Below are 25,502 nucleotides of genomic sequence, written 5' to 3'. Positions count from 1 at the left end.
GGAAAGGGTTGATTGGGCGGCAGTCCCATTCCACAAAATAAAGGTAACGTTTGTTTTAAGTTTTAATGTTACTACTTGCATTGAAGTAAAGAAGAACGTGCTTTTTTTGTTCAGTCTTTTATCCATAAAAAAAAAAAAAAAAACATGAAAAACGAAAAACAATGTAAGCATGAATATTAGCCGAGATCAGACAAAAAAAAGCATATTGCAGGACACAAAACGAGAAATAAAACCAAGAGGTCCGAGTGTTATAATGGTAGAAGAAAAATTCAAAACAAGGGAAGAATCGCTTTCTTTATTAATGCTACAAAGTCGAAGCAGTTGAATAAGAGTGTATCCTAACACGGTCAGCGGGAAAATGAAAAGAGTAATGTTCTGCATCAGTGAGCAGAAACATAAACCCAATAAAATGCACATAGAATCATCAAGAACAGACCGAATGTTGAACAAAAGCAGTATGGAATCTCTGAGAGCCGTGATGCAAAAAACAACATAGCATAAAACCCACCCAAGGGAGTCTTTTATTTCATATAAATTAAAGTTTACTAAACAAAACAAGAAAATTAAGCAACATATATATATATATATATATATATATATATATATATATATATATATATATATATATATATATATATATATATATATATATATATATATATATATATATATATATATATATATATATATATATATATATATATATATATATATATATATATATATATATATATATATATATATATATATATATATATATGTATATATGTATATATGTATATATATATATATATATATATATATATATATATATATATGTATATATATCTATACAATCATAGACTCAGAAGACTAATTTGGTACAAGAACTGTTAATATTTAGGATGCAGAGTGATAGCACGAAATGAACGGTACTTTACCCTCGTAGAAGGTTGTTGAAGTATGACCCACATACCAGATAGAATCCTTATGAACGGAATATATTTCTTATGAAAAATGTTAGCTGCATAAACCAGGGTGGAACTGCTTCCAAAAGAAGAAAACAAAAGATATGTACATAAATTCCGTCGTCCTCCAGATATGGACTAAACAGTAAATAGTATTATAATAGAAACACTAAGTATAAAAAATAGCTAAGCATACAGACAAGGGAAGATTAGTAATTCTTACACGAGTCAACGCGATCAGTAATCGTATGAAATGGGCATCGAGCAACGACATCCTGTGAAAACTGAGAGTCAGAAAACTGAAGCTGAACTCGAACGAAAAGGTTCTCAAAGACACGCGGAGCGCAGCCCGTTACCTTAAGGTTAAACGGAATTGCATTGCCATCTTTCACGTACAGACGCTTCAGAGCAGATGAGTGCTATAAAAGTGAGAAAGTACAATTTAATTTATTAGAACACAAAAAATCCTTTGATGCAATACTAGCTGCATCGCAGTAAACAGCAAATCAAGATCCGTAGTAACCAGAAATGTATATATATATATATATATATATATATATATATATATATATATATATATATATATATATATATATATATATATATATATATATATATAATATATATATATATATATATATATATATATATATATATATATATATATATATATATATATATATATATATATATATATATATATATATAATTTAAAGGAACTATATAGTGACCAATAATGGGGCCACAATTAGCTATAGGGAAAGAATTAAATAGAGATGGGCAGAACATTTTGAGAATTTGTTAAACCGAGATAGAGTTACAGGAAAAGATATAGAGGAAAATGAAAAAAATTGTGATACCTTGGATGTGAAGGAAGATCTGTTTTAAGATGAAGAATTAACGACAGTACTAAAAGGATTAAAAAATAATAAGGCTCCAGGTGCCGAAAGGGTAGTAAATGAGTTTCTTACATATGGTGACTCTGAGGTTAGAAATAAATTACCGAAGATTATGGATATGATTTTTGAAAAAGGGGAAGTACGAAATGATTTTAAGAAAACCTTAATTAAGCCATATTATAAGAAAGGTGACAAAAGTGAGTTTGATAATTATCGAGGCATTAGTCTGGTCTCTGTAGGTAGCAAATTACTTAGTATAACATTATACTTTTTAGACTGAGAGATGCCGTAGACAAAGTTTTAAGAGAAGAACAGTACCGTTTTAAAAAAGGTAGAGGATGCATCGACCAAAATTTCAATCTTAGGCTAATAATTGAGAAGTGCCTGACTCTTCAAACACATTTGATCCCCAGTTTAATAGATTATGAACAAGAGTTTGATTCTGTAGATAGAAGAGCCTTAGCAAATGTCTTATCCTTGTTAATCCTTGTATGGCATGCCAGACAAATACATTAAAGTGATTAGTGCTATGTACGAGAATAACACTGCTGCGGTTAAGGTAGGAAATGAGGTTAGCAGCTGGTTTTATATTAAATCAGGAGTTAAGCAGGGTTGTGTTCTATCCCCCTTTATTTGGATAATTTTGATGAACTTTGTATTAAGGAGCACAGCAAAGGCAATGGAAGACCACGGAATCAAATGGGGAGGAAAAAGTCTTCTGGACTTATATTACACTGATGATTTAAGCATCCTAGAGGAAAGTGGGAGCAAAATAAATGAACTTTTAGAGGTTTTGGGAGTTCAGAGTGCTAGAATAGGTTTGAAAATAGGAATAAGTGAAGATGAAAAGGTAATGTTGGGTAATGAAAAGATTGATCAATTGGACAACTTCACTTACCTTGGTAGTATTATTAGTAAAGATAGTGGGAGCAGTGAAGATGTTTAAAGTAGAATAGCCAAGACTGAGGGTGTTTTTTCCCAGTTAAAAAAAGTTTGGAAGAACAGGAAGATAAGTCTGCAAACCAAGATTAGAATATTAGAAGCTATAGTGATGACAGTAGTCAAATATGGCTGTGAAGCATGGGCGCTTTGAAAAACGGATGTAGATTTGCTAGATGTTTTCCAGAGAAATTGCTTAAGGATTGTTCTGGGTACCCGGCTGACTGACCGTATTTCAAACAATAGGCTGCATGAAAAATGAGGTTCAATACCGCTCTCTAGGGCTATAATGAAAGAAAGGTTGAGGTGGCTAGGGCACGTTGTGTGGATGAAGGATGACAGATTGCCGAAGTTTGTTCTTTTCGGCCAACCGTCTAGGGCTAAACGGAAAGCAGGTCGTCCTTGTCTAGGGTGGAGGACGTCTTAAAAGAAGATTTAAAGGAAATGGGAGCTTCCTTAGAGGATGTAAAGAGGGAGGCTTTGAATAGATTGGGGTGGAGGAGTGTGCGTAGCTGTATTGGCCTCAGGTGGCTTGGTGCTGCAGTGGTTGTTAGTAGTAGTATTTTCCACAAAAAAGTGTCAATTTCTATAATTTTGTTCAACAAAACAGCAATTTTAGCTGAAATAAAAAAAAAATTTAGATAATTTAAATTCTATGATACTTGACTTAGGTCTCCTGCCAGGCGCTGTTCAGCGTAGAGAGTGACGCCTACCTCCTTCACTCGCTTCGGTCCAGTGCGAGTATTTGCGCTTAGCTCGGTCTGATGTTTGCTATCACAAGAAACTCTGACAAGCTGTCGGACCATCATTTCTTCGGTCGGCCGCGGGGTCAATTCAAATCGGCTTCCGTAGGGTCAAAGTCAAAGATCATTTTGGCGGTTAAGTGCAGGGGCATTCGAAGTAGGTGTCCAAACCATCATAAGGTACGAACAGCTGCTTGGGTAGAAAACCGAGAGTGCTTGGTGAGCTGCAGCAGCTTCTCATTACTCATGAAATCAAACCATCTTAGACATCCTATCCTTCTCAGGCTCTTCGTCTGGAATACATCGATGGCCATAAGTGCTGTAGTTGATGCATGCCATGTTTCAGCTCCGTAAAAGCATAACCGAACCGACGAGGGCTTTGAAAACCCACAGTTTAGTTGACGACTGATGTTCAGTTTTCACCAAAGTTGACGGTTCAGCCTCCCGATGGCAGAAGCTTTCGATATCCTTGCTTGCAACTCGGGGAGAAGCGATCCATCTGAGGAAATTGTAGAGCCCTGGTAGGTAAACCTTTGGACATCTTCAATGCTAGTTGTTCTGTCTAGGCTAACTGGAGAATCGACAACAGGAGAAGACGGGTCTATAGGTAAACCTAAGTTACAGGATGTGAAGGTTGAAATAGGAAATAGAAAAAAACCCACGTCCTTGTTTTGGAATAGAATACGTGATTGGGCATATTGAATATAAGCAACAGTTGCTTGTTGCATTCTGCCTTTTTGTTCTGACATATCTTTGACCTCTGGTCATTAACGGAATTTGGATTGCTTTGTGTTGACGCAAGTGCACATATTACTCGCAAAGCTCAGTAGGAGTCGTCTTCTTATAATAAGATTCGGCCACCCCATAGAATAACAGGCTACCCATAGTCATTAGGACCATAAATTAGGTCGTCAGTCTCGGCCCTACCAGGTCAATACACCAAACCTAGTGGCTACAACCTGGTTACGTCACCACAAGAGTTAGTGAATTTAATTATGTGGGGTATAAGTGAGTTTAGTTTTCTCCTAAATTTAGGGTCTTTGTACATGCAATGCGAATTTCAAGCTCGTATTTTAATTCAACTTGCAGAGTTAACTTCTGATTTGACACTACTAAGGAAAGGGAAAAAAGAAAGACACGCCCAATTTCCAATTACAACGCCCTGTGGGGCATTTATGACCCAGTGGCTAATTGGGTCATGAGGCAAAGGGCCTTTGCGGCCTGAAGCTGCAAATGAATATATAACCGGTTTTCCATTATGCAGTTTTTTTTTACCAATAGAGTTGCAAATTTCGTTTTTTTAATTACCTTTTTTTAATTTTAGAAACATTCTTTTACAATTGTTTAGGAACCTTTCTAATGACATTTTGTATGCTTAATTTTAAAATGCCATCAAATTCATTTTAGGCACTTATTTGTTTCTCTTTAACGATGAACTAACTTAATTTTTGTTGAATTTTACAAAAACTTAACAGCTTAAACCCTGTAGGTAAAGAAAAAAACAGAAAATGTTTTCAAGCTCAGTGTAAGAACTTCTACTAAAATAACCTATTTTATTTTTCAGGCCAACAAAACTTTGTTTTGTCCCTCGGCGTAATAGAACTTAAAATAAAGAAAAAATATATTAGAAAACAGCAAATGTTAAAAATAAAATAAAGGTACACATGCTATACCGTCCAGGAGCAGGATTTAGTCGGTTGTCCGTTTTCTTCAAAAACAGCTTCAAACCCAATTCCTACTCTGTCAATAGAAGATGAATAACAAGATGACGGAGACAACCAGTGAGAACGGTCAACACTTAAAGGCGCAAGAGTTGGAAGCGATTGTAAGAAATCATTCTAAAAGTAAAAAAGACAAATTAAATGTCTTAGAAACCGTTGAATGACAGCTATTGACTGCACAGAGCATCAAAGGATAGATGCAGGGGATCCATAATGGAGCTTTTTTAAAGTTATTCTCCCAGGATGTTTTTCTATTTACCTTGATAAAAATAATAAAATGTAATGTCTGGGTTTAGGGGGGTTTGTTTACTTGTTAGAAATTAAAGTTACAACAGCTCCACGAAATACAAATTCTCTACATATCGACTATTTTGTTCACACAGTGAAAGCTGGAGCAGATTTTCCCATGTCAAGTGAAAATAACCAAGTTAAAAACGAACCATTTAGTACCTTAGAGATAAAGGTATACTAAACAAAACTGATCTGTTTCTATGGATGCCTGAATTATGTAGGCCTATCTTAGTTTTGAAAGGATTTTTGAAGACGCTAAACTTTAGCTGGGGGAGGGGCATAAACTGGGGTCTCGGCACAGTTGCTCCCCCTGCCCTGTAGAAAATTACGCCCCTGATCTTGACAAGATGTAAAACTTCAGTTTCATTCTCTGTTTAGCTGTTTAATAACAATTCGAAATACTTACAATTTAACAAGCTTAAGTTTACCATTTAAGACAATTTATGCAAGAAAGATTTTTGAATGAATCTTCTTTAGGAAATATCTTTTCTTATATGAATTGTTCCTAATTGGTGAATCAGTGATAATGAATGAGCAAATGAAACAGATCCACACCCCACTAATTAATATATAAAATAGAACAAAATACTGAACTAGCTTTGGGAAACTCATAAACTGACACGAATACTATACAAATGGTCTACTATACGAATAGAGTTCAATATTTATTTTTTGTGGCTTGGGAAAAAAAGAGATTTGAAAAATAGTTAGGGGCAGCTTTTTTAAGAGACATTCAGATTAATTCATAGCATGTTAGTGCCCCCATATACATGTATAAAACGCTGATCTTAATCCACTACGCGTTTATTTCTAATGTGTCAAAAGGCTCTTTTGCCTTATGGAAATACTAATGCCCTCCCACTTCTTTTTTGTAGTTCCCAATTCAAAGTAAAATACACAAAGTTTAAATTTCAAGCGCGAGCTAAGGAGTCCAAGGCGTAACATTGAAATCAACATTTTTGTCAGTATTTTGTATTTCTCATCATTAATTCCAAAAAGACTAATGCATTTTTTTGTCCGTGTTGCAATCAAAGGAAAATATTTTTATAATACGATTCGTCACTTCTCTCAAAACACTTATATCCCTCTTGTGATAGTAGTGATGTATCATTTAAAGGAAGCGGGCCCATAGGGAATCAATACAATCGGGCCCATAGGTAATCCATAAAAGCGGGCCCATAGGTAATCCATACAAGCGGGCCCTAGTATTATATCAATTAAAGAGAGCGGGCAGGTGGGACATTACTGTATCAATGAAAGAGAGCGGACAGTACTCCCACCATACAAGTGGACTATCATTCCAAGCAGACATATAGAGAATCCATACATGTTTTATTGTATGGATGTTTTATGTTTATGAATTTTTATTGTTCATTGTATTGGTGTTATATTTGATGTTTTATTGTATGGGAGTCTGATTGTTATTGCAGGGATGGTTTTGATATATGGTTGAATATGTGTGTTACTTTATGATTGATTATACGTATTGTTATATGGTTGATGGTTTTTTTTTGAATGGATGTTTTATTGTATGGATATATGGATTTTAATAGTTTTTCAGGCTGTTATGGATGTTTTAATGTTAGACATGATGTTTCATTGTAGCATGATTATAGGCGTTGACCTTCTACTCTGACATCGAGCTTGGACATAAAAAGCCCGAACCTGAGTTAGTATCTCAGTCAATAAATTGAATTTGATTAGTTTACATTGTTTCAAATTGGAGAAATAAACGTTCAAATATTGTGAAAATGAGTAGTTTTAAAATATTACACATCGAAGGAGATCACAGTGATGTTATGAAGACAAGAGCTCACAATATATCAGTTGAAATTGGAAAGGATTGCTGACTTACATTTGAGTGGGATGAGATGTCTGGCAGATACGTTATATCATAGAGTAAATTTAAGTCAGATGAACAATTATGTTTTGCCGCAAAAGTGAATATAATGTATATATCACGACTACAGATGGGCTGAATGGTGTTGTGAAGCACATTGAGGAAAATAGATTGACACACCTAACTCGAAGAGAGTGAAAATATATTCTTTTATTAGATTTCTGTTAATACAAATGTTTTCTTTTTATAATATTTTTTTTTTATTAGACACTCTAGATAATCGCTAACTCCACTTTATCTCTCTCTCTATAGTGGGGGTGTCCAATAGGTGTCCAATATTTTTTTTTTATTATACACTCTAGATAATCGCTAACTCCACTTTATCTCTCTCTCTATAGTGGGGGTGTCCAATAGGTATTGAGAGTGTGCACAAAGTAGAAATTTGCAATTGATGTAGATAATTTCGGAGACCACACTGCCTTTCCATGACGATAAAATAACAGTTCAAAATAGGGATAAATAGGGATTATGCTTTGCCGCAAAAGTGAATATAATGTATTTATCACGACTACAGATGGGTTGAATGTTGTTATGAAGCACATTGAGGAAAATGGATTGACTCACCTAACATAAAGAGAGTGAAAATATATTCTTTTATTACATTTCTGTCAATAAAAATGTTTTTTTTATAATATTTTTTTTTGATTAGACACTAGATAATCGTTTACTCCACTTTCTCTCTCTCTCTATAGTGGGGGTGTCCAATAGGTATTGAGAGTATGCAAAAAGTAGAAATTTGCAATTGATGTAGATAATTTCGGAGACCACACTGCCTTTCCATGACGGTAAAATAAAAGTTCAAAATAGGGATGAAATCCTTTTTAATAGACAGTGTATAATAAATTCCACAAAAAATACCAGATATTTTGGTCACATATACAGTGACAATCATCAGTAGTTTTACTACTGATGACGGTCACTGTATATGTGACCGAAATATCTGGTATTTTTTGTGGCATTTATTATACATTGTCTATTAAAAAGGATTTTATCCCTATTTTGAACTTTTATTTTATTTGCAATTGATATTTTAGTCTATAGCTGGTGGTGGGAGTATCAAGAACGAAAATGATTGGATTTCAGAAACAGAAGATCTTACGGAATCTAGTAAAATTGGAAAAATGTTTAGTGTTAGATGATGACTTTCTGGAATTATCTCTTCAACATAAAATATTTTCTCTAGATATGCTTAACAAAATAATGGGAACTGATTCCCCATCTTTGGACTATTGTATGAAGCTTATGCGCTGTGAACCAAATGCATTTACTCAATTTATTGAAGTAATAATTAAAACGAAACAAAATGACATTGTGATTCTGGTTTTAACCACTACCTACAAATTCATTATTTAAAACAATAAGAAACAAGTTTTTGTGACGATACTTGATTAATCCTCCTCCTCCTAGAAGACAATATTTTTTTTATTGATTTTGAGTCAGTTTCTTTTTGGCAGTGAGACGGACACCATCGAAAAAATGTATCATACATGTTCATTATGTTTATATGCATTGGGCAGCTGGTCATCATGTGAGAACTGTACTACAGTTGATGACTATAAAGAAAAGTGTAGATTGTGCAATCCGTGTAAATTACATAAAGGATATGCTATACAAATTAAGGACTGTAATACCTGTCTTGAAGAGACTTGTGACTCTCATCCTAAAGAATATCTATGCTCTAATTGTCATTTTCATAAGTGTTACCAATGGGAAAATACTTACCCTGGCATGATTGGAAAGAACCCTAAGCATGATTTCAGTTTATTTCTAAGGGATTGGTATCGTCGTGGATTTAAATTGTATTGGGAAGAAGAATTTGGAGCACGTTTCAATTGTAAAAACATGAAGAGAGTATGGTTCTTGCGTCATCATTGTGAAGACAATGGTAGTAATGATTATAAACCTACTGATTTTTATTTAGCTGTTACAGAAAGTGATTCTTCATATGAGAATATTGTGTGCGACATTACTTCAAATAATTAGATAGAAACAGGTGAATTTTACAATATGAATCGTAATAGTATCATTGACTTCACAAGGAGATTGAACAAAAATGAAGTTACACTATATTGTGGAAAATCTGACCCTGACTTTGCACGCCAGGATCAGTACAAGTTGAATCCCAATGATCTGCCACCACTAATCGTCGTCGACAACAACTACTATGACCTAAATGACTATGAAACAGAAGCAGAAGAAATCTAAACAATGAAGACAAAAGATTTTTTTTTTATAGTACATATATATATTTTATTAATAAACAAATTCACATACATTATTAAAACACTTTATTCTTAGAGCACTAAAATCAATATTATACAGGTCTGAGAGGATATTTTCTATTAGAAAGTCATTCAAACGTGAACTGTGTACATAAATGTTGAGAAATTCACCGACAGTATAGTCACGACATCGAAAAATGAAATTTAGTAATGCATGAAAACCACAGCTTTTTGTTGAAGAATCTTGCACTCGCATTCAATTTTGAATAATTGTTTTCCCACTTCCTTCAAGGTAGTTTTTGATGTGTGGTGTGTAGAATGCATATGGTGGACCAAGAGGATCAAAAAATTCTATATTCTTCGCCGTTTGAAAGATGCATAGCCCGTCTGCACAGTCGATGGACTATTATTAACAATGATAATGGTTTTGTTAACAGTATGTATATAATCAAGGAAATCTGAGGGTATACAATAGGATTTGTATTTGGACGTAAAAGGATCCATGTTAAATACATCGATTATTTGATGGGTATTCATGGTGCCAAGTCTAATAGAACACTACCGTCGGGGGTAATTTCCCAATAGGTTCCAAATTGATTGAGTGAGGTAAATGTTACACTCTCTGTCAATGGTTTGTCAAAGGTACACTCTAAACGTATAGTACCTGGTCGGACAATACTCATATCTTGAGTACCAGACAAGTCCAAAACAATGATACCATGACTTTTTGCGAACATTGAATCGGTTATACCATTTTCATATAGTTGAGAATCTCTAGGGATTGCATTGTGAATTCATATAGGATCCTATAGGATTTATCAAAGGACAAATTGTAGAGAGGAATTCCATTTACTTACATACAAGAGAGGAAAGTCCAAATAGTTCAATTCATTTGGCGAGATTGTCCACGATTCTATGGCACTGGCACTTTTTAAAAAAGCCAAGACAAATTTCGAAGGAAATTCAACATAGATAAATGAAGAATCGGCTTAGGTACTTGATCCAGTGGCAATATGACGTTGATTGGTGATTGTGTGAGGAACGAGCAGTTTGATATTATTTCCAGAGGCTCTTAGTTTTTCAATTGCCAAAGCAACAGAACTCATAACCTGTTGTTTTCGCACATGAAGTATTGCCGAGGTGAGATTGACATTAGCATCGGGTGCTGCATCAAGTGTTTTTTTCAATAAGAAATTGGACGGTGCAAGTGGTAACTTTATATCAATTTTAAAATTGGGGGGCATCCATTGGGATATATTGAATATTTCATGATTGAGTCTACCAACTAAATGATACTCCTTGCTCATTGGCCAAGTGAGTTCACCGTCAGTACCAACATTTGATCTATAGTCATAGCCCACTGGCAGACCTTTCAATTTCTTATAGGTCAATGGAGTCATCAATATAAGTTTCACGTAGATTGCATCGTACGATAGATTGTTGCTAGCTCTCACAGGTTTTCCCTCTTTGTAGAAGAATATTTGATTAAATATAGTTTACAATGTACCTTTCTTATATGATAACCCCTTATTGTCGGATGAGGGTGTACCTTTGGGCTTCTTTCTCACCGTCACTTTTAAATCAATAAATTTGGATGGTAAATCTATGAATTAGTCCTCATTGTAATAAATTTGGAAGTGTATGCTTTCAGAGAGGGGTTGCTGTGAATAGAATTGTTCATAGTACCCATGTTTTACACTGACATTCACACTTTCTGCATTGAAAAGATTTAGAGATGTGGTGACAGTGGGATGAGACTCCTTGTGGGATAGATATGCTATTTCAGTCTAGAAAAAGAAATCCCTTTTTGATCTAACAATTTTCTTCTTGGTTTCTTTTTCTTATTCTTACTTTTCTTTGACAAGAGTGATGATGATTTCTTTCGCTTCTGACCTTAATAAGGAAAATATAAGTTCTAATTTGCGACCGAGTGACCCCTTTCCAGTTTCCCATAAACATTTTTTTTATATGATTTGGTTGGAGTTAAAAAAAATCATCAAACTTCATAGTAATGAATTGTAAGTAAATAATGATCCTTGTCAATAACGAAAGTATAAGAGCCTAAATATTGATAACATTCAATCAAAGAATCAGCTTCTTATGGTGATCCTAAATATGCATTTGTTTATTAGTAATTAGTACACAAGAAAATTCGTATACTTATTGAAAACACAAGGAAAACAACTTAATAAGAGGCAATTTCGGTAAAAAAAAAATATGCCGTCAACATTTGCTTGCATTGCAAGAGTACCCATGAGCTGATATATGAAGCCATTATAATCAGAAATGTTTCCCCTGAACGGAATGCTGGGAATTTTTGTATTTTTCCCCTGAACGGATACGTTTTTTGTGTTTTATTATCATTTATTTTCTTTTTCCAGGAGTGATTGTATTTATCTACTTGTCACTTTGAAACAGATTTAATTTTTTACAGTTTTAAAGTATAAAGGTTACAATATATTGGTATTAAAAATGGAATTAAAAATAATGAATTAAAAAATTTTATTTGATTTTCTAAATCTTAGTTTTAATGTTTTACTTTGAACAAATTACTTTGATAATGCGTCACTTTTTAAAAACACTGAGACGGTACATCACGCACTCTTTTCCTACCCTGCCTTGTTTTGGGGAAAAATAATCTCACGCAGTTGGAGATTATAACTCATTTTTGTTCTCCAAGTGTAAATTCCAACAAAACATGTACTCTGTACTCTATAACACATACTTTGCAGTCTACAAAACGAACTAACTAAGAAATCACTATATTTACACAAAGAAACCCGGTGTAGCGGTAGACCCTAGATTGACCCTGGCCAATCAGACAAATAAGAGCTTCAAAACCAAGAACTTTTTGAATAACATTACCTATCAATGACCAAGTCCAGAAAAACAGAAATAGATTTTAGCCCGAAAGTTTACTTAGGCTATTGCAACACCACTGACTTAGCAACGAGAATTCAGCCTGTCCTTTGAAATTATACTATAAGCAAATGTAATTAAGAAAAGGGGACGGGTCATTTATTTGAAGAACAAATAACGAAAAGGGGCAAAACCCCAACAGCTGATTTCCTTTGATTTTGTATTAAACATGGCATTTATTTATTTTTTCTTCTTCTTCTTTAATTTATCGCAAAAAATTCTTCAAAACTGAAAAAATCAAAGGTCTGACTCTACCTCTTCTCAAAGGTTCTTCAGTACTTTCAGAGATGCTTTAGCCTTGACTTGAGTGTTTTAACTGAATTGTAAAAACAAAACAATTAAACATGGAATGAAGACAACAAAAATCAGATTTGTAAGATAATGGAGTAAAAACAAACACAAAACTTACATGGTAACTTGCATTGCTTGAAATAGACACTGGACAGAAATCTTCTTCTTGTTCCCTGAAAATAGGTCATACATTACTTGTCAGATCCTTAATGGCTAAATGGCTATTTCAAAGCCATGACACATGATTTTTACATTTTTACCTGATTTAATTTTTCCAAAAAGCACTATTTCAAACTATCTTGCTCCATCCACATGTTTTAGATTTTTTATTCCTTTCTTTTATATTTTTTATGTTTTGGGCACAAAGGAAGTATCCATAATGTGGCTGGTCTTCTATCCAGCTTAAATACTCAGTTACTGATTTTGGTTTGAAGTAATTAATAGATGGCTAGGATGCAACAATCTACAAGCTGAAATCTTGATTGCAGGCGCGTCAATTGGAAGGGTGAGGCGTTTTGTTCCTCCTAGATTTTTTTGTTACTCCGATTGCAATAACAGTAGAAATGACCAGAAACGGTAAATGAGATTTACACACTTTTCAAGTATATTATGTTGCAGAAATCGTTATGTTTTAAGTTAAAATCACACCTAATACACAATATTCGCACGCCACTGCTAAGACCACTGCCATATAACAATCACTACGACTCAAACTATTACTTCTATTGCAACGAATACTAAGACTAAGACTATTAAGGTGAAAGTTTGAGGAAATGTTGAGGGGAAGATGAACTAGATTAATATACGCTATTGGCACACAGCAATATAAAGGGCATTTCAGCAATATCATAGCAAAAGCTTATATTTTCAGGTTGAAACCTCTAGGGATTCATAAGTGGGATGTTCAGCTGATCCTAAGGCAATATGTGCGTATTACTACTGTTAGTGCTATTATTAAACCTACTACTACGGTACTGGTACTAATACTAGTAATCCTATTATTACTACTGTGAATACTGCTACAACTAAGGCTATAGATGAGCTGAATAAAAACAAACTGTGTGTATGCAGGTTGTGAAGATATCAGCAACATCTTAAGAATGGCTTGAGTATGAAGTTGAAACTTATTGTAAAGGACTCGTTGTAGGGAACGTTAAACTAAGCAAAAGGCAGTATTTGTACGCTACTACTGCTATTTGTACAAAATACATTTAATGACATACATTTTCCCCCTTTTTAAACTTTAATAAATCCAATACTATATATATATATATATATATATATATATATATATATATATATATATATATATATATATATATATATATATATATATATATATATATATTATATTATTTCAGCATTTATTCCGCTAACATCTAAATACACAGGCAGTGAAATAACTTGAAAAACCAGTTCCTATTGACAAGAATTGTCATGTTAAGTTGAAATCTTACTTTATAAGACTTGCAATGTTAAGTGGAAATTTTGTGAGAATAATTATAGTCACTGGAATAGTCACTCGGATGCATTTGTGAGTCTCGGCCCTCATAGAAAGATAAGTAATCTTTCTAATTATTATAACCATATTTCCGGATTAATTATGACTTCTGTTAATTTATTTGAAACTCTACAAGAAACTAATCGAAAATTGAATAGAATAGAAATAGTTTCGTCGCAGGTTCAAGAACTTAGAAACGACCTATCTGCTATTTCGTTGTGAATTAATCCGACAGTAGAGAAGTTCTCGGAGGATGCTTCACAATTGAAGAAAGATTACCTAAGTTTGCAAGCTGAAATGTCGGCTACTAACGTAAAATTGCAAAGACTAGAAAATGAGTCTAAAAAGTGTAATTTAGTTCTGTATAATTTCGACCCTGCAAACAAAGGTTCTTCGTTACGAGAAGATATAATGAAAGCACTGAACTTACATGTGCCAAATTTAGGGCTGAAAATGATAGACATTAGAGAAATTTTTCGGCTAAACGCTAAACAATGCACGCGACCGGTGTTGGTTAAGTTCATAAGCGGTTACTTTCGTGATATTATATTGTGGTGAAGTGCTCACCTGAAAAGGGCGGTTCTTGGTGTTAGTTCCGATTATACAGAGCGTGAACTGTCTATCCGTAACCGCCGAAAGCCTAGAGTGCTAGAGGAGAAAATAGAGAAGCAAGACTAAGAGGGACAAAGTTATATATTGGTCAACAGTGTTTTACGTATAGCTTTGATAAGCAATCTGCTTATCAATTCTCCCAAACGTAACAGCCAACAAATTATTAGCCCAGATGACCACCTAAGACAGAAGAGCCAGTCGGTTAGAGCGGACGACCCTAAAAACATGGAGCCTAGGCGGCTATTTAACCCGTCACAACCCATTGGCTCAGATAGTTGATAGAATAAGCAGGGCCATGGCGCAAATTACGAGTGTCATTTAGCGCATTGGAATGTTCAGGGTTTTTCGTATCTTAAAGTAGAGTGTCTTCTTAAATGTCGTGATTTTTCAGTTGTATCATTAGTAGAAACGTGGCTGGAAAAAGAGGAGAGAATAGAAGGTTTTTCTTAATTTGGATCAAAAAGAAAGCGATCGCAGAATGGTAAAACTTATGGAGGAGTTGCATTATTGATAACGAAAAGGTGGCGAAATGCATTTCGGTTGAAGTATTTCATGTAATCTAGTATGGGTGCGAGTATCTTTAGGTATTAAATCGTTTATCTTTTGTTCAGTGTATTTACCGCCGGAAACTGGCCCTTTTAGTGATGAAGATACCTGTGAGATATTAGAAAATGATATGGATCGTTTTTCAGAACAGTTTCCGTCTGATTATTTTATTTTTCTAGGGGATTTTAACGGATATACAGGGGAGGACGAAGGAGCCCGTGAGAAGGAAGTGGATCTAGAACTAGAAAAATGAATGGAGTTTATATGATTGAGCCGTCGGTTATGAGGAGGACGAGTAAGGATGGTCATCGGAGAAAGAATAATTGGGGTAACAAATTATTGGATTTTTCTGGTAGACAGAATTGGGTTATTTTGAATGGGAGGACAGGGAAGGATAAAGGAGTGGGGGATTTTACATGTTTTCGGGTAAATCTCCTAGTGTTATAGATTATGGGGTTGGTAGTCTGGGGCTTCTTTCTTGTTGTGTGGATTTTGAGGTGATGGCGCTGGCTGGGTTGGATCACGTGCCTATTATGGTTGAATTAGGAGGGGGAGGATGGGCTGAGAGCCGGAAAAAAAAATTGGGGTTAAGGGAAAGATGGGTAATAAGCTTGAATGGAGGGAAGATTTAAGGTTTGATAATGATAGTGAGGAGAAGTTGAAAAAGGTACTAGTTGAAGATAGAGGGCTGGATTCATTTATTCAGAAGAGCGAGGATATGGCAAGGGAAGGGGATATAGCAGGTTCTGTTGATTTTTTGTCGGGGGTTTTGTATAAGATAGGAACTAAGGTGGCACGTAGGAGAAAAAATGGTAGGAGTTCTGGTTTGATGAATTTTTTTGATAAGGATTGTGAGCAAAAGAAGAAGGAGGTTTTAGTACCTTTTAGATTGCTTAAGGCTAGTAGTACAGTTGATCTGGAAAAAAATTTGCGGGTTTATAGGGACAAGCGAAGGGGATATAAAAGGCTACTTAAGTTGAAGAAGAGACGTCTTGAAGAGGAAGAGAGCCAAAAAATACGTGATAAATTTAGCGTGAATGATACAACGGAGTTCTGGGAGTTAATTAGGATATCAACAGAAAATAGAAGGTTGACTGATTCAGTCCCTCACGCCGATATCTGGCCAGAATACCTAGAAAAAAAAATACAAAGAGATATACACCGAAGAGGACGAAGAGAGAGGTGATGTGGAGATGGATAGTTTAGAAGAGACAGCCGATATTGAGTTGGATTCAGAGGACGTTATACTACTGAAGCCGGTTGGATAGGAGGAAATATGGCACGCCTTGAAAAGCACGAGAGGGAACTTAGCTTCGGGCATCGACGGAGTACCAACTAAGCTGTTGAAATGGTCAAGGGCATGGATACTGCCAGTGCTTGCATTGATATTCTCGGCAATTCTAAGTACACCTCTAGGGCCGCAAAATTGGCAGATATCGATTATGATCCCATTATTTAAGAAAGGAGAAAGAAACCTGCACAAGAACTACAGGGGAACAAGTTTAGGAAGTTCCACAATTAATTTGTTTTGTAGAGTGCTGTATAATAGGATGGATAAATGGTTGCAATATAAAGGTAGATTAATTGAAAGTCAGGCAGGGTTTAGGGAAAACAATAGTACAATTGATCAAATATTTTGTTTACAGGTTTTAGTTAGTAAATATACGAGGTATAGGGAAAATAGACTATATACGGCGTTTTTGGACATTAGGGGAGCATTTGATGAAGTTTCAAGGAGTATGTTGAAAGGGGTGTTCGTGAAATTAGGATTGTCAATTAGACTAGTAGAAGTTATAATGAAAATGTATGAGGTGGTTAAAGTAGTAGTGAAGGTAGGCATTTCTTATTCTAGGCCAGTTTTAAGTAAGGTAGGCCTTAAACAGGGATGCATTCTATCACCGTGTTTGTTTTCTCTTTTTATTAATGATATTGAGGAGTATTTTAGAAATAGAAATATTCCTATGTTAAAATTAATGTCACTGGAGCTGTTCTGTTCATTATTTGCAGATGACATTATTTGCATATAGGCTTGCGAAATCGGCTACGGATTTTCAAAAGATGTTAGAGATTTTGGATAGTTATTTGGGGAGTAAAAAATTAGTTTTAAATATTGATAAATCAGTTATATTAGTTTTTGGAAAAGATGAAAGGGAAAAGAACAAGTTTTATTTTAAAGGGAAAGAGATGAAATAAGTTAAGGATTTATTTATTTGGGATGTAAGTTTACAAGTTGAGGGAGGTGGAGTGATCCGGTGCAAATAGCGAGTTGGAAGGGTCAGAAGGCTTCATGGGCGTTATTGAAGAGTCCCCTTAGGCCTCTAGGACAGGCAGATATTAAGCTACAGAAGATAATTTTTGGGACGAAGGTAGACCCAGCATTGAGTTACGGTGGGGTAGTTTGGGGGTTTGAAAAAGGGGAAAAATAGAGAGAATTTATTTAGGACATTTCAGGAGACTTTTAGGGCTAAGCGGGAAATTTAATAGTCTGGTGTTAAAGGGTGATCTAAGATTGTTTTCATTGAGGGTAAAAAGATTGGTTAGAATGAGAGGATACTGGGAAAAGGTGATTGGTTTACATAATAATAGGTTAGTAAATGCAGCTTACCTGGAGGTGTTGCAAGATAGAAGGAAAAGTTCATGGGCTTCCCAGGTGAAATCAATCTTAAATAGTTGCGGGTTATCAGGTGTTTGGAATAAAGGGAAGAGGATAGAACTGGAAGTAGGACATGTAGCAAAATTAGTAAAAGGTGTGCTTGAAGATCAGGAGATTCAGAAACAGCAGTGTGAAGTCGCAGCCTCGGTGTCCCTCGGCGTTTACCGGCAATGGAAGGAGGTCTGGGGATATGATATTTATTTTAAAGCGGGTTTAAATAGTGAAGAAATTAAATGGAGGGGTAATTTTCTAATATCAGGGAGGGGTAATTTTCTAGCACTTGGAGAAAGGAGGAAATATTTAGGGAGTGTGAGGGTAAAGGACGGTCCTTACTCATGCCCTATGTGTGGAGAAAATGGTGAGGATCTGCTTCACTTCATGGCCCTTTGTCCCGAATTAAAGGATGTAAGGAAAGAATTATTTTTTGGTAATGTGGGGACAAGCGAGTGGTTGGTTTCAGTAATGAGATCAAAAAATTATGTGACAATAAGAATGATAGCAAAATATATAATATTGGTATGTCACATACAGATAGATTTTTGTAAAGGGGGTGGGGTGAGTGTTGAAATTATTGTTGTATGTGTGTAAGTTGTTTTCTTGTTTGTTATTTTTTGTAGTCATGGCCCTTGATAGATGTAACATACATCGATCTATGTATGTTAGTTTAATTGTATTGTGTGCTTTATTATGTTTTTGTTTTGTTTTGTAATTTTGTGTTGTTATTGTTATGTAGGCAACTATATTTTGCTATTGAGTGTTATAATCATGTGCTATTATTTTTTGTGATTTTCCAAAAAAAAATTTCCATGGCCCAAAGCGGCTTTTATTGCAATAAATATCTATCTATCTATCTATCTATCTATCTATCTATATATATATATATATATATATATATATATATATATATATATATATATATAAATATATGTATTATATAAATATATATATATATATATATATATATATATATATATATATATATATATATATATATATATATATATATATATATATATATATATATATATATATAGTGCAGGGAGCCCGGCGGGTCATGGCACTCGGCACGTGATTGACTTCTATATATTGATTCTCACAGTCGCTTGTCTTCTAAACATAAACAATTTGAGCCTTTTCTTGATATCACGACGTCCAAATGAACCTTAAATTAGAAGTGGTGCCTTTGTAAAATTATATTTTTTTTTTATTGGATTTTTAACTTTTGCCTCGGCTTGTATTTTGTCATTATGAAAGACATATCGCCGAACCTTTGTTTCATTCAATTGTTCAGATGATGGAACAAAAACTTCTTTTTCTTCCAACAATTTATCTTGTCCAGGTTTTTGATTTTTAAAGGTATGGAAGCATGGGCGCCCATAAGCTGAATTCCAGGGGGGGCAAACCGTGTCTAATTGCCACTTTAATGCTATATAATAGAAATCTCAGAACAAAAATATAAAACTAATCATTCAGCCAAGGGGGGGGGCGGCACCCCTCCCCCTTATGGGCACCCATGTATTGAAGGCATTGACAACCACCTTTGTTTCTTTTAATTGTTCAAGTGGTGGGACAAAAACTTCTTCTTTTGCCTTGTCTTGTCTTTTGTCATTATGAAAGACGTATCGCCAAATCTTTTATTTCTTTTAATTGTTCGGGTGGTGGCACAAAAACTTCTTTTTCTTGCAACGATTTGCCTAGTCCATATTTTTGATTTTCAGAGGTATAGTAGGTATTGATAATCTAATCCAAGTCAAAATCCAAAACTTAATCATATTCGCTCTCATTTTCAATTTGTTTGGTTCGTTACACCTTGACTTATCTTTTGTCATTTTAAAATACGTATTGCCGAACCTTTGGTATTTTAACAAAGGTATGAGGCACGCGGCAGCCTTCTATATATAGATTCTCACTGTCGCTTGTCTTCTAAACGCAGACCATTTGAGCCTTTTCTTGATGAGAAGTGGTGCCTTTGTAAAATTACATTTTTTTTGGACCCTTAACTTTTGCCTCGGCTTGTCTTTTGTCATTATGAAAGACATATCGCCGAACCTTTGTTTCTTTAATTGTTCAGGTGATGAGACAAAAACTTCTTTTTCTTCCAACGATTTTTGATTTTCAAAGGTATGGTAGATATTGATGACCTTATCTGTGTCAAAATTATGAGGCACGCGTGCCTCATACCTTAACAAAGGTATGAGGCACGCGGCAGGCTTCTATATATAGATTGTCACTGTCGCTTCTCTTCTAAACGCAGATCATTTGTGCCTTTTCTTGATGAGAAGTGGTGCCTTTGTAAAATTACATTTTTTTTGGACCCTTAACTTTTGCCTCGGCTTGTCTTTTGTCATTATGAAAGACATATCGCCGAACCTTTGTTTCTTTAATTGTTCAGGTGATGAGACAAAAACTTCTTTTTCTTCCAACGATTTGTCTAGTCAAGGTTTTTGATTTTACAAGATATAGAAGGCATTGACGACCATCTTTATTTCTTTTAATTGTTCAGGAGGTGGGACAAAAACTTCTTTTTCTTCCAACGATTTTTGATTTTCAAAGGTATGGTAGATATTGATGACCTTATCTGTGTCAAAATCCAAGACCCAGTCATCATCGCTATCATTTTCAATTTGTTGGCTTCGTTACACCTCGGCTCATTTTTCGTCATTATGAAATACATATCGCCAAACCTTTGTCTTTTTTTTTTAACAAAGGTAAGGTAGGTATTGATGACCTTATCCATGTCAAAATCCCAAACCCAATCATCATCGCTATTTTGACACGTTTTGATTCTCGCTGTTCAGGTTGATTTTCATTGACTTGCTGCTCTTCATTTTCATTTTTGACTCCCTCACTTTTCAACAATGCCTTTGCTTTAGCTGCCCGTATTTGTTGTGTCACAATTGATGGTCCAGGTTCTCAAATTTCACATCTTATCACGTTTAATAGTTCAGGTGTTGGTTCCAAAGAATCATCATTTAAAGTGACTGCAACTGCAAATTTTCTTTTTTTGGGCCTTTCAACAGACACTAAATTATATAAATAACTGTTGTGTTAGAAACTCAATAATATTATTTATACTATGAATGAAATTGTATGAGAAAATACTTATATGATGCCATTTGAAAAGTTCGCATGAAATGCCAGCATAGTATAGGCTGTCATTTGCAAAAACCAAAATTAAGGCTCTTAAAGATTTTCCTCAGACTTCTGACCTATCTAGATCGTTTTTTTATGCGAGAATATACCAAGATACCAATTTCCCCGAACAAATATGAAGCCGTTTTCGAGAAAAAAAACATAAATACACAGTTATTACTCACATATAAAGAAAGTATATATATGTATACATATATATATATATATATATATATATATATATATATATATATATATATATATATATATATATATATATATATATATATATATATATATATATATATATATATATATATATATATATATATATATATATTCGATATTATGAGAAATAGAAAAACACAGCTAGAAATAAGGATTGTTTTCAGTAAGGTAGGGTAAGGTCTCCATATTTAGGACAATTTTTTGTGTTTGCCTCCAACTCCCTCATGCTTTATGATGAGGAGAAAAAAATTTCTCAGAATCTTTTCCATTAAATAAGTAAGTGGTCCCCAAGGTTTAAAACTGAAAGCTCGATCAGTTTTTAAGGAAATACATTATTTTCAGCATTCCCCATTTTGTCCGAAGTATGGAATGGAGCTCTATAGATGGGATAAAAGGAACCCATACTTGGGACAGACCCTTATATGTCTTTTTGATACAAAATTCAGCTATTTACTATAAATAACAGATGTAAAACTATAAAAACAGAAGAAAGAATTACAAATATGTAAGACGAGGATTAAGAAAAATGTTGTTCATGTGTTTACAGCATATCAATCTCTTATAGATCAAGACAAAGTGTCCTTCTTGTCTTGTGGTCTGTCCTGAAGGCTTAGGAGTTGGCAAGAGAGTTGTGATATCAATGAAAATTTACCAGTACGAAGCATCAGAGGGGACAAACTTCAAGAATGGAGCTTTTTTTTTGAAATACCAAACTTGTACTTCTTGTTCCTCTTGAGTTTTGAAATGGTTTCACAAGCACTGTGGCATTTCCATGACACTGTGGCATATTTGTTCTTGACAACAAAGGGAAATGCTTCAAATTAAAAAGAACCAAAAAATCCAAATAAATGCCCTCAAACTGTTTTCGACAAGAATTCCAGCAGGACTTTAAGTTGCAGATACAAATTGTATTTGAAGCCCTGTCTTCACCAGATAATGGCGAGAGCAAACAAACCTGAGAAAGCATAAAGCTCTGCTTTTACGACACCACGAAAGCGACCATTAATTACAGCAAGAATCCAAAGGACCAATGGCTGTCTGACCAAACATGGAACCACACACAGAAAAGAAGATACAAAATAAGTTTTGAAGTCCTGTCTTCACCAGGTGATTCCGACAGCAAAAAATAAACAAACAAGGAAAGCATAAAAGCTCTGCTTTCACGATCTCGCGAAAGGCAACATTGGCTTGTCTCGGGAGAATTTCAAACATCCACTGGAAGTAAGCATTAAGACAGGCGTCACAAAAATTCGATGATGAAGGTACCTTGGCCATATACTATGTATGTACAATCCCCAACTACCTAATGCCACGCTCCACCGGCAACCATCGGGTATAAAACGCTGAGGCAGACCAAGAAACACCATGCACCGAAAGTACTAGATAGATCAGCAAAACTTAAACACCTCAATGGGAGGGTATACTGGCAAAAGTAACCTTCCGGAAAGAATAGCGACTACTTATTGATGCTCTGGGTGCCTCTGGATGCACAGGCAGATCTAAGGTCAAAAGTAAGGTCTAGACCCCAAGCGATATTTCCTGAGGCTTTCCATTAAATAATCGTAGCTGTTTCTGAGATATTGCAGATGCGTCCACTGACAAATGGGATAAACATAGCATCTTTGAGTTCAGTATATCCCTCAACATTCTCTGAATGTTTCCTCTTGATACCCTTCCCCAACTGTTCTTGAAATATTGAAGATATGCTGTGTTGACAATCTTGATGCATATAGTGTCTTTTGATTATATTCAACATCCCCCTTAGCATTCCATGAAAATTTCATCTCAATCTCCGTGATCGTTCCTGAGATCAACATAGATACGTTCCGATACGCTCTTGTGACAACTTGGAAGCACCTAGTGTCTTTTGATTTAGAGCAACATCCCCCTTAGCCCATTTATGGGGTATTGAAAATAAGTCATTTTGGTAACCTAGATGCACTATTCAATTTGGAAATACCGGATGCAGTTCAATTCACTTGATTTAATTCAACAGTTGTGGCTGTAAATAGCAAAAGTGGCAGTAGTATTTGCAGTCACGATCGCAATCTTAGTAGTAGTGGCAGTAATAGGAGTAGTAGTCACAGTCGCAGTCACAAGTAGGCCCAGTCACAAGCGGTTGCAACTGTAGTCCCAAGTAGTCGCAGTCACAAGTATTTAAAAATTAAGTATTCACACTTACAAGTAGTTGCAAGTAGTTATGGTAGCAGTCGCAGTTGCAGTCACAGTAGTAGTAGCAACAGTGTTTCTAAAAGTTTCAAGTCTATATCCTTAGCTGCTCCTAACATAGTAGAGATGTGACTTTTTGATAGCCTGAACCCAAGTAGTGTCTTTTGATTTAGTTTTAATATCACCCTAAACGTTCCTTGGATTTTAACCTTATTATCCTTAGACATCCATGACAAATCCAGGGTCAAACATTCTCAGCCCCACCGCCTCCCTCTTTCCCGATAACAAATTCGGAATGTAAACAATGGGTGGATTGCATAATTTACAACTTTTTTTCCTGATGCTTTGGGGGCTCAGCATCCCCAGAGGCAAAGTTTTAAGACAATTTGAATATTTTGAACAAAGCAGTTTTTTCAGAATTTTGATCACTGTTGAGGGGAAGGGACATCTAAAAAAGGTTCTTTGCCCTCCTAGCACTTTCACATCTTGAAATATTCATCTTAATACCCTCAGCCATCCCTGAGCTACTGCTGATGCGCCAATTTTGATGACCAGCCTGCACAGTGATTTTTGAATTTGTTCAACATCACCCGAAACGTTTCTTGAAAATAATCACAAATAGGAGTAGTAACAGTTGCAAGTAGTCACAGTCACAATCCTAAGTAGTCACAGTTGCAATGAGTTGTAGTTGCAACCGCAGTAGTGGCCCTGTAAAGTTTCAAGATAATGCCCTAAGCCATTCCTAATGTATATTACAGATTCCTCCTTTTGATAGCCTGAATGCAAAATTGTCTTTTGATTTAGTTCGATATCCTCCTTGACATTCCCTAAGTGTTACATTAACACACTTGGCTTTTTTAGACACACCCGGGACCAAATATTCCCCCTTTTCCAATGATAAGCCCTGTATGTCAACAATGGACAAATTGCATAGTTTACAATCCTTGCCCCAATGAGCTGGGGGGGGGGGCATCCATGGAGGCAAGGTTTTGAGACCTTTTGACTATTTTGAACCAAATGATTTTTTTTAATTTTTCAGTCAGTGTTAGGGAGGCGGCATCTAAATAGGGCAAGTGGAGAAGGGCTGGCTATCCCCTGATTACTTTTGCATCCCATCGGACATACCCTGAAAGTTCCAACCTAATACGCTCAGCCGTCCCTGAGATATTGCCGATACAGTCAGCACACACATAGAATGTTTTGAATTTGTTCAACATCCACATCATAATTTTCTAAAAGACGTTGCAAGTCAAAGCAGTCACAGTCACAAGTAGTTACAGTCAAAGTCGCAAGTGGTTGCAGGTGCAAGAAGTCGACAGAAAAAGTTGTCACAATAGCAGCTATAAGTAGTCCCACCTACAGTGACAGTAGCAGTAGTAGTGGCCCTGAAAGTTTCAAGTTAATACCCTGACTTGTTCCTAAGATATTGCGCAAACACCTTTTTGATAACCTGTATGCACCTAAGTGTCTTTTGATTGAGCTCAACATTCCCCAAAATTTCACATTTATACCCATAGCTTTTAAGGACACATACAGGATAAAAATATTCTCTTTCCCAATGATAAATCCTGCATAAAAATAGGACAAGTTACGTAATCTACATTCTTACCCTTGGGGCCGTGGGAGGCATGGCATCATCGGAGACTAATTGTTAGTTATTGACTAATAAAAAAATAGCTGTTTAAAATTGATATCAGTGTTGATGGGGAAGGGCATCTCAAAAGAATGAGGGGGATTGGCTGCACTCAAATCACTCTTCAGCATCCCCCTCAACTGGCCTTGAAACTTC

General features: G+C 35.2%; 1 protein-coding gene across 1 annotated transcript in view; it reads right to left on the bottom strand.

Annotated features, from left to right (window-relative positions):
• Positions 1-25,502, bottom strand: part of LOC148956649 (uncharacterized) — a 121,307-nt gene that overhangs the window by 70,132 nt on the left and 25,673 nt on the right. The window contains exons 2-4 of the mRNA XM_089086457.1: positions 12,991-13,045; positions 5,202-5,366; positions 1,171-1,366 (exon numbers count right to left, since the gene is read on the bottom strand). Of these exons, the coding sequence (XP_088942583.1) occupies positions 1,171-1,366; positions 5,202-5,366; positions 12,991-13,045 (416 nt within the window). The remainder of the gene's footprint in view (positions 1-1,170; positions 1,367-5,201; positions 5,367-12,990; positions 13,046-25,502) is intronic.

Source organism: Artemia sp. Qi Xiang Cuo, chromosome 1 (assembly GCF_049724085.1).
Source record: "Artemia sp. Qi Xiang Cuo chromosome 1, ASM4972408v1, whole genome shotgun sequence".
Classification (NCBI taxonomy): Eukaryota; Metazoa; Arthropoda; class Branchiopoda; order Anostraca; family Artemiidae; genus Artemia; species Artemia sp. Qi Xiang Cuo.
Note: the sequence above shows the minus strand (reverse complement) of the source record. Positions and strands in the feature narration are given on the sequence as shown.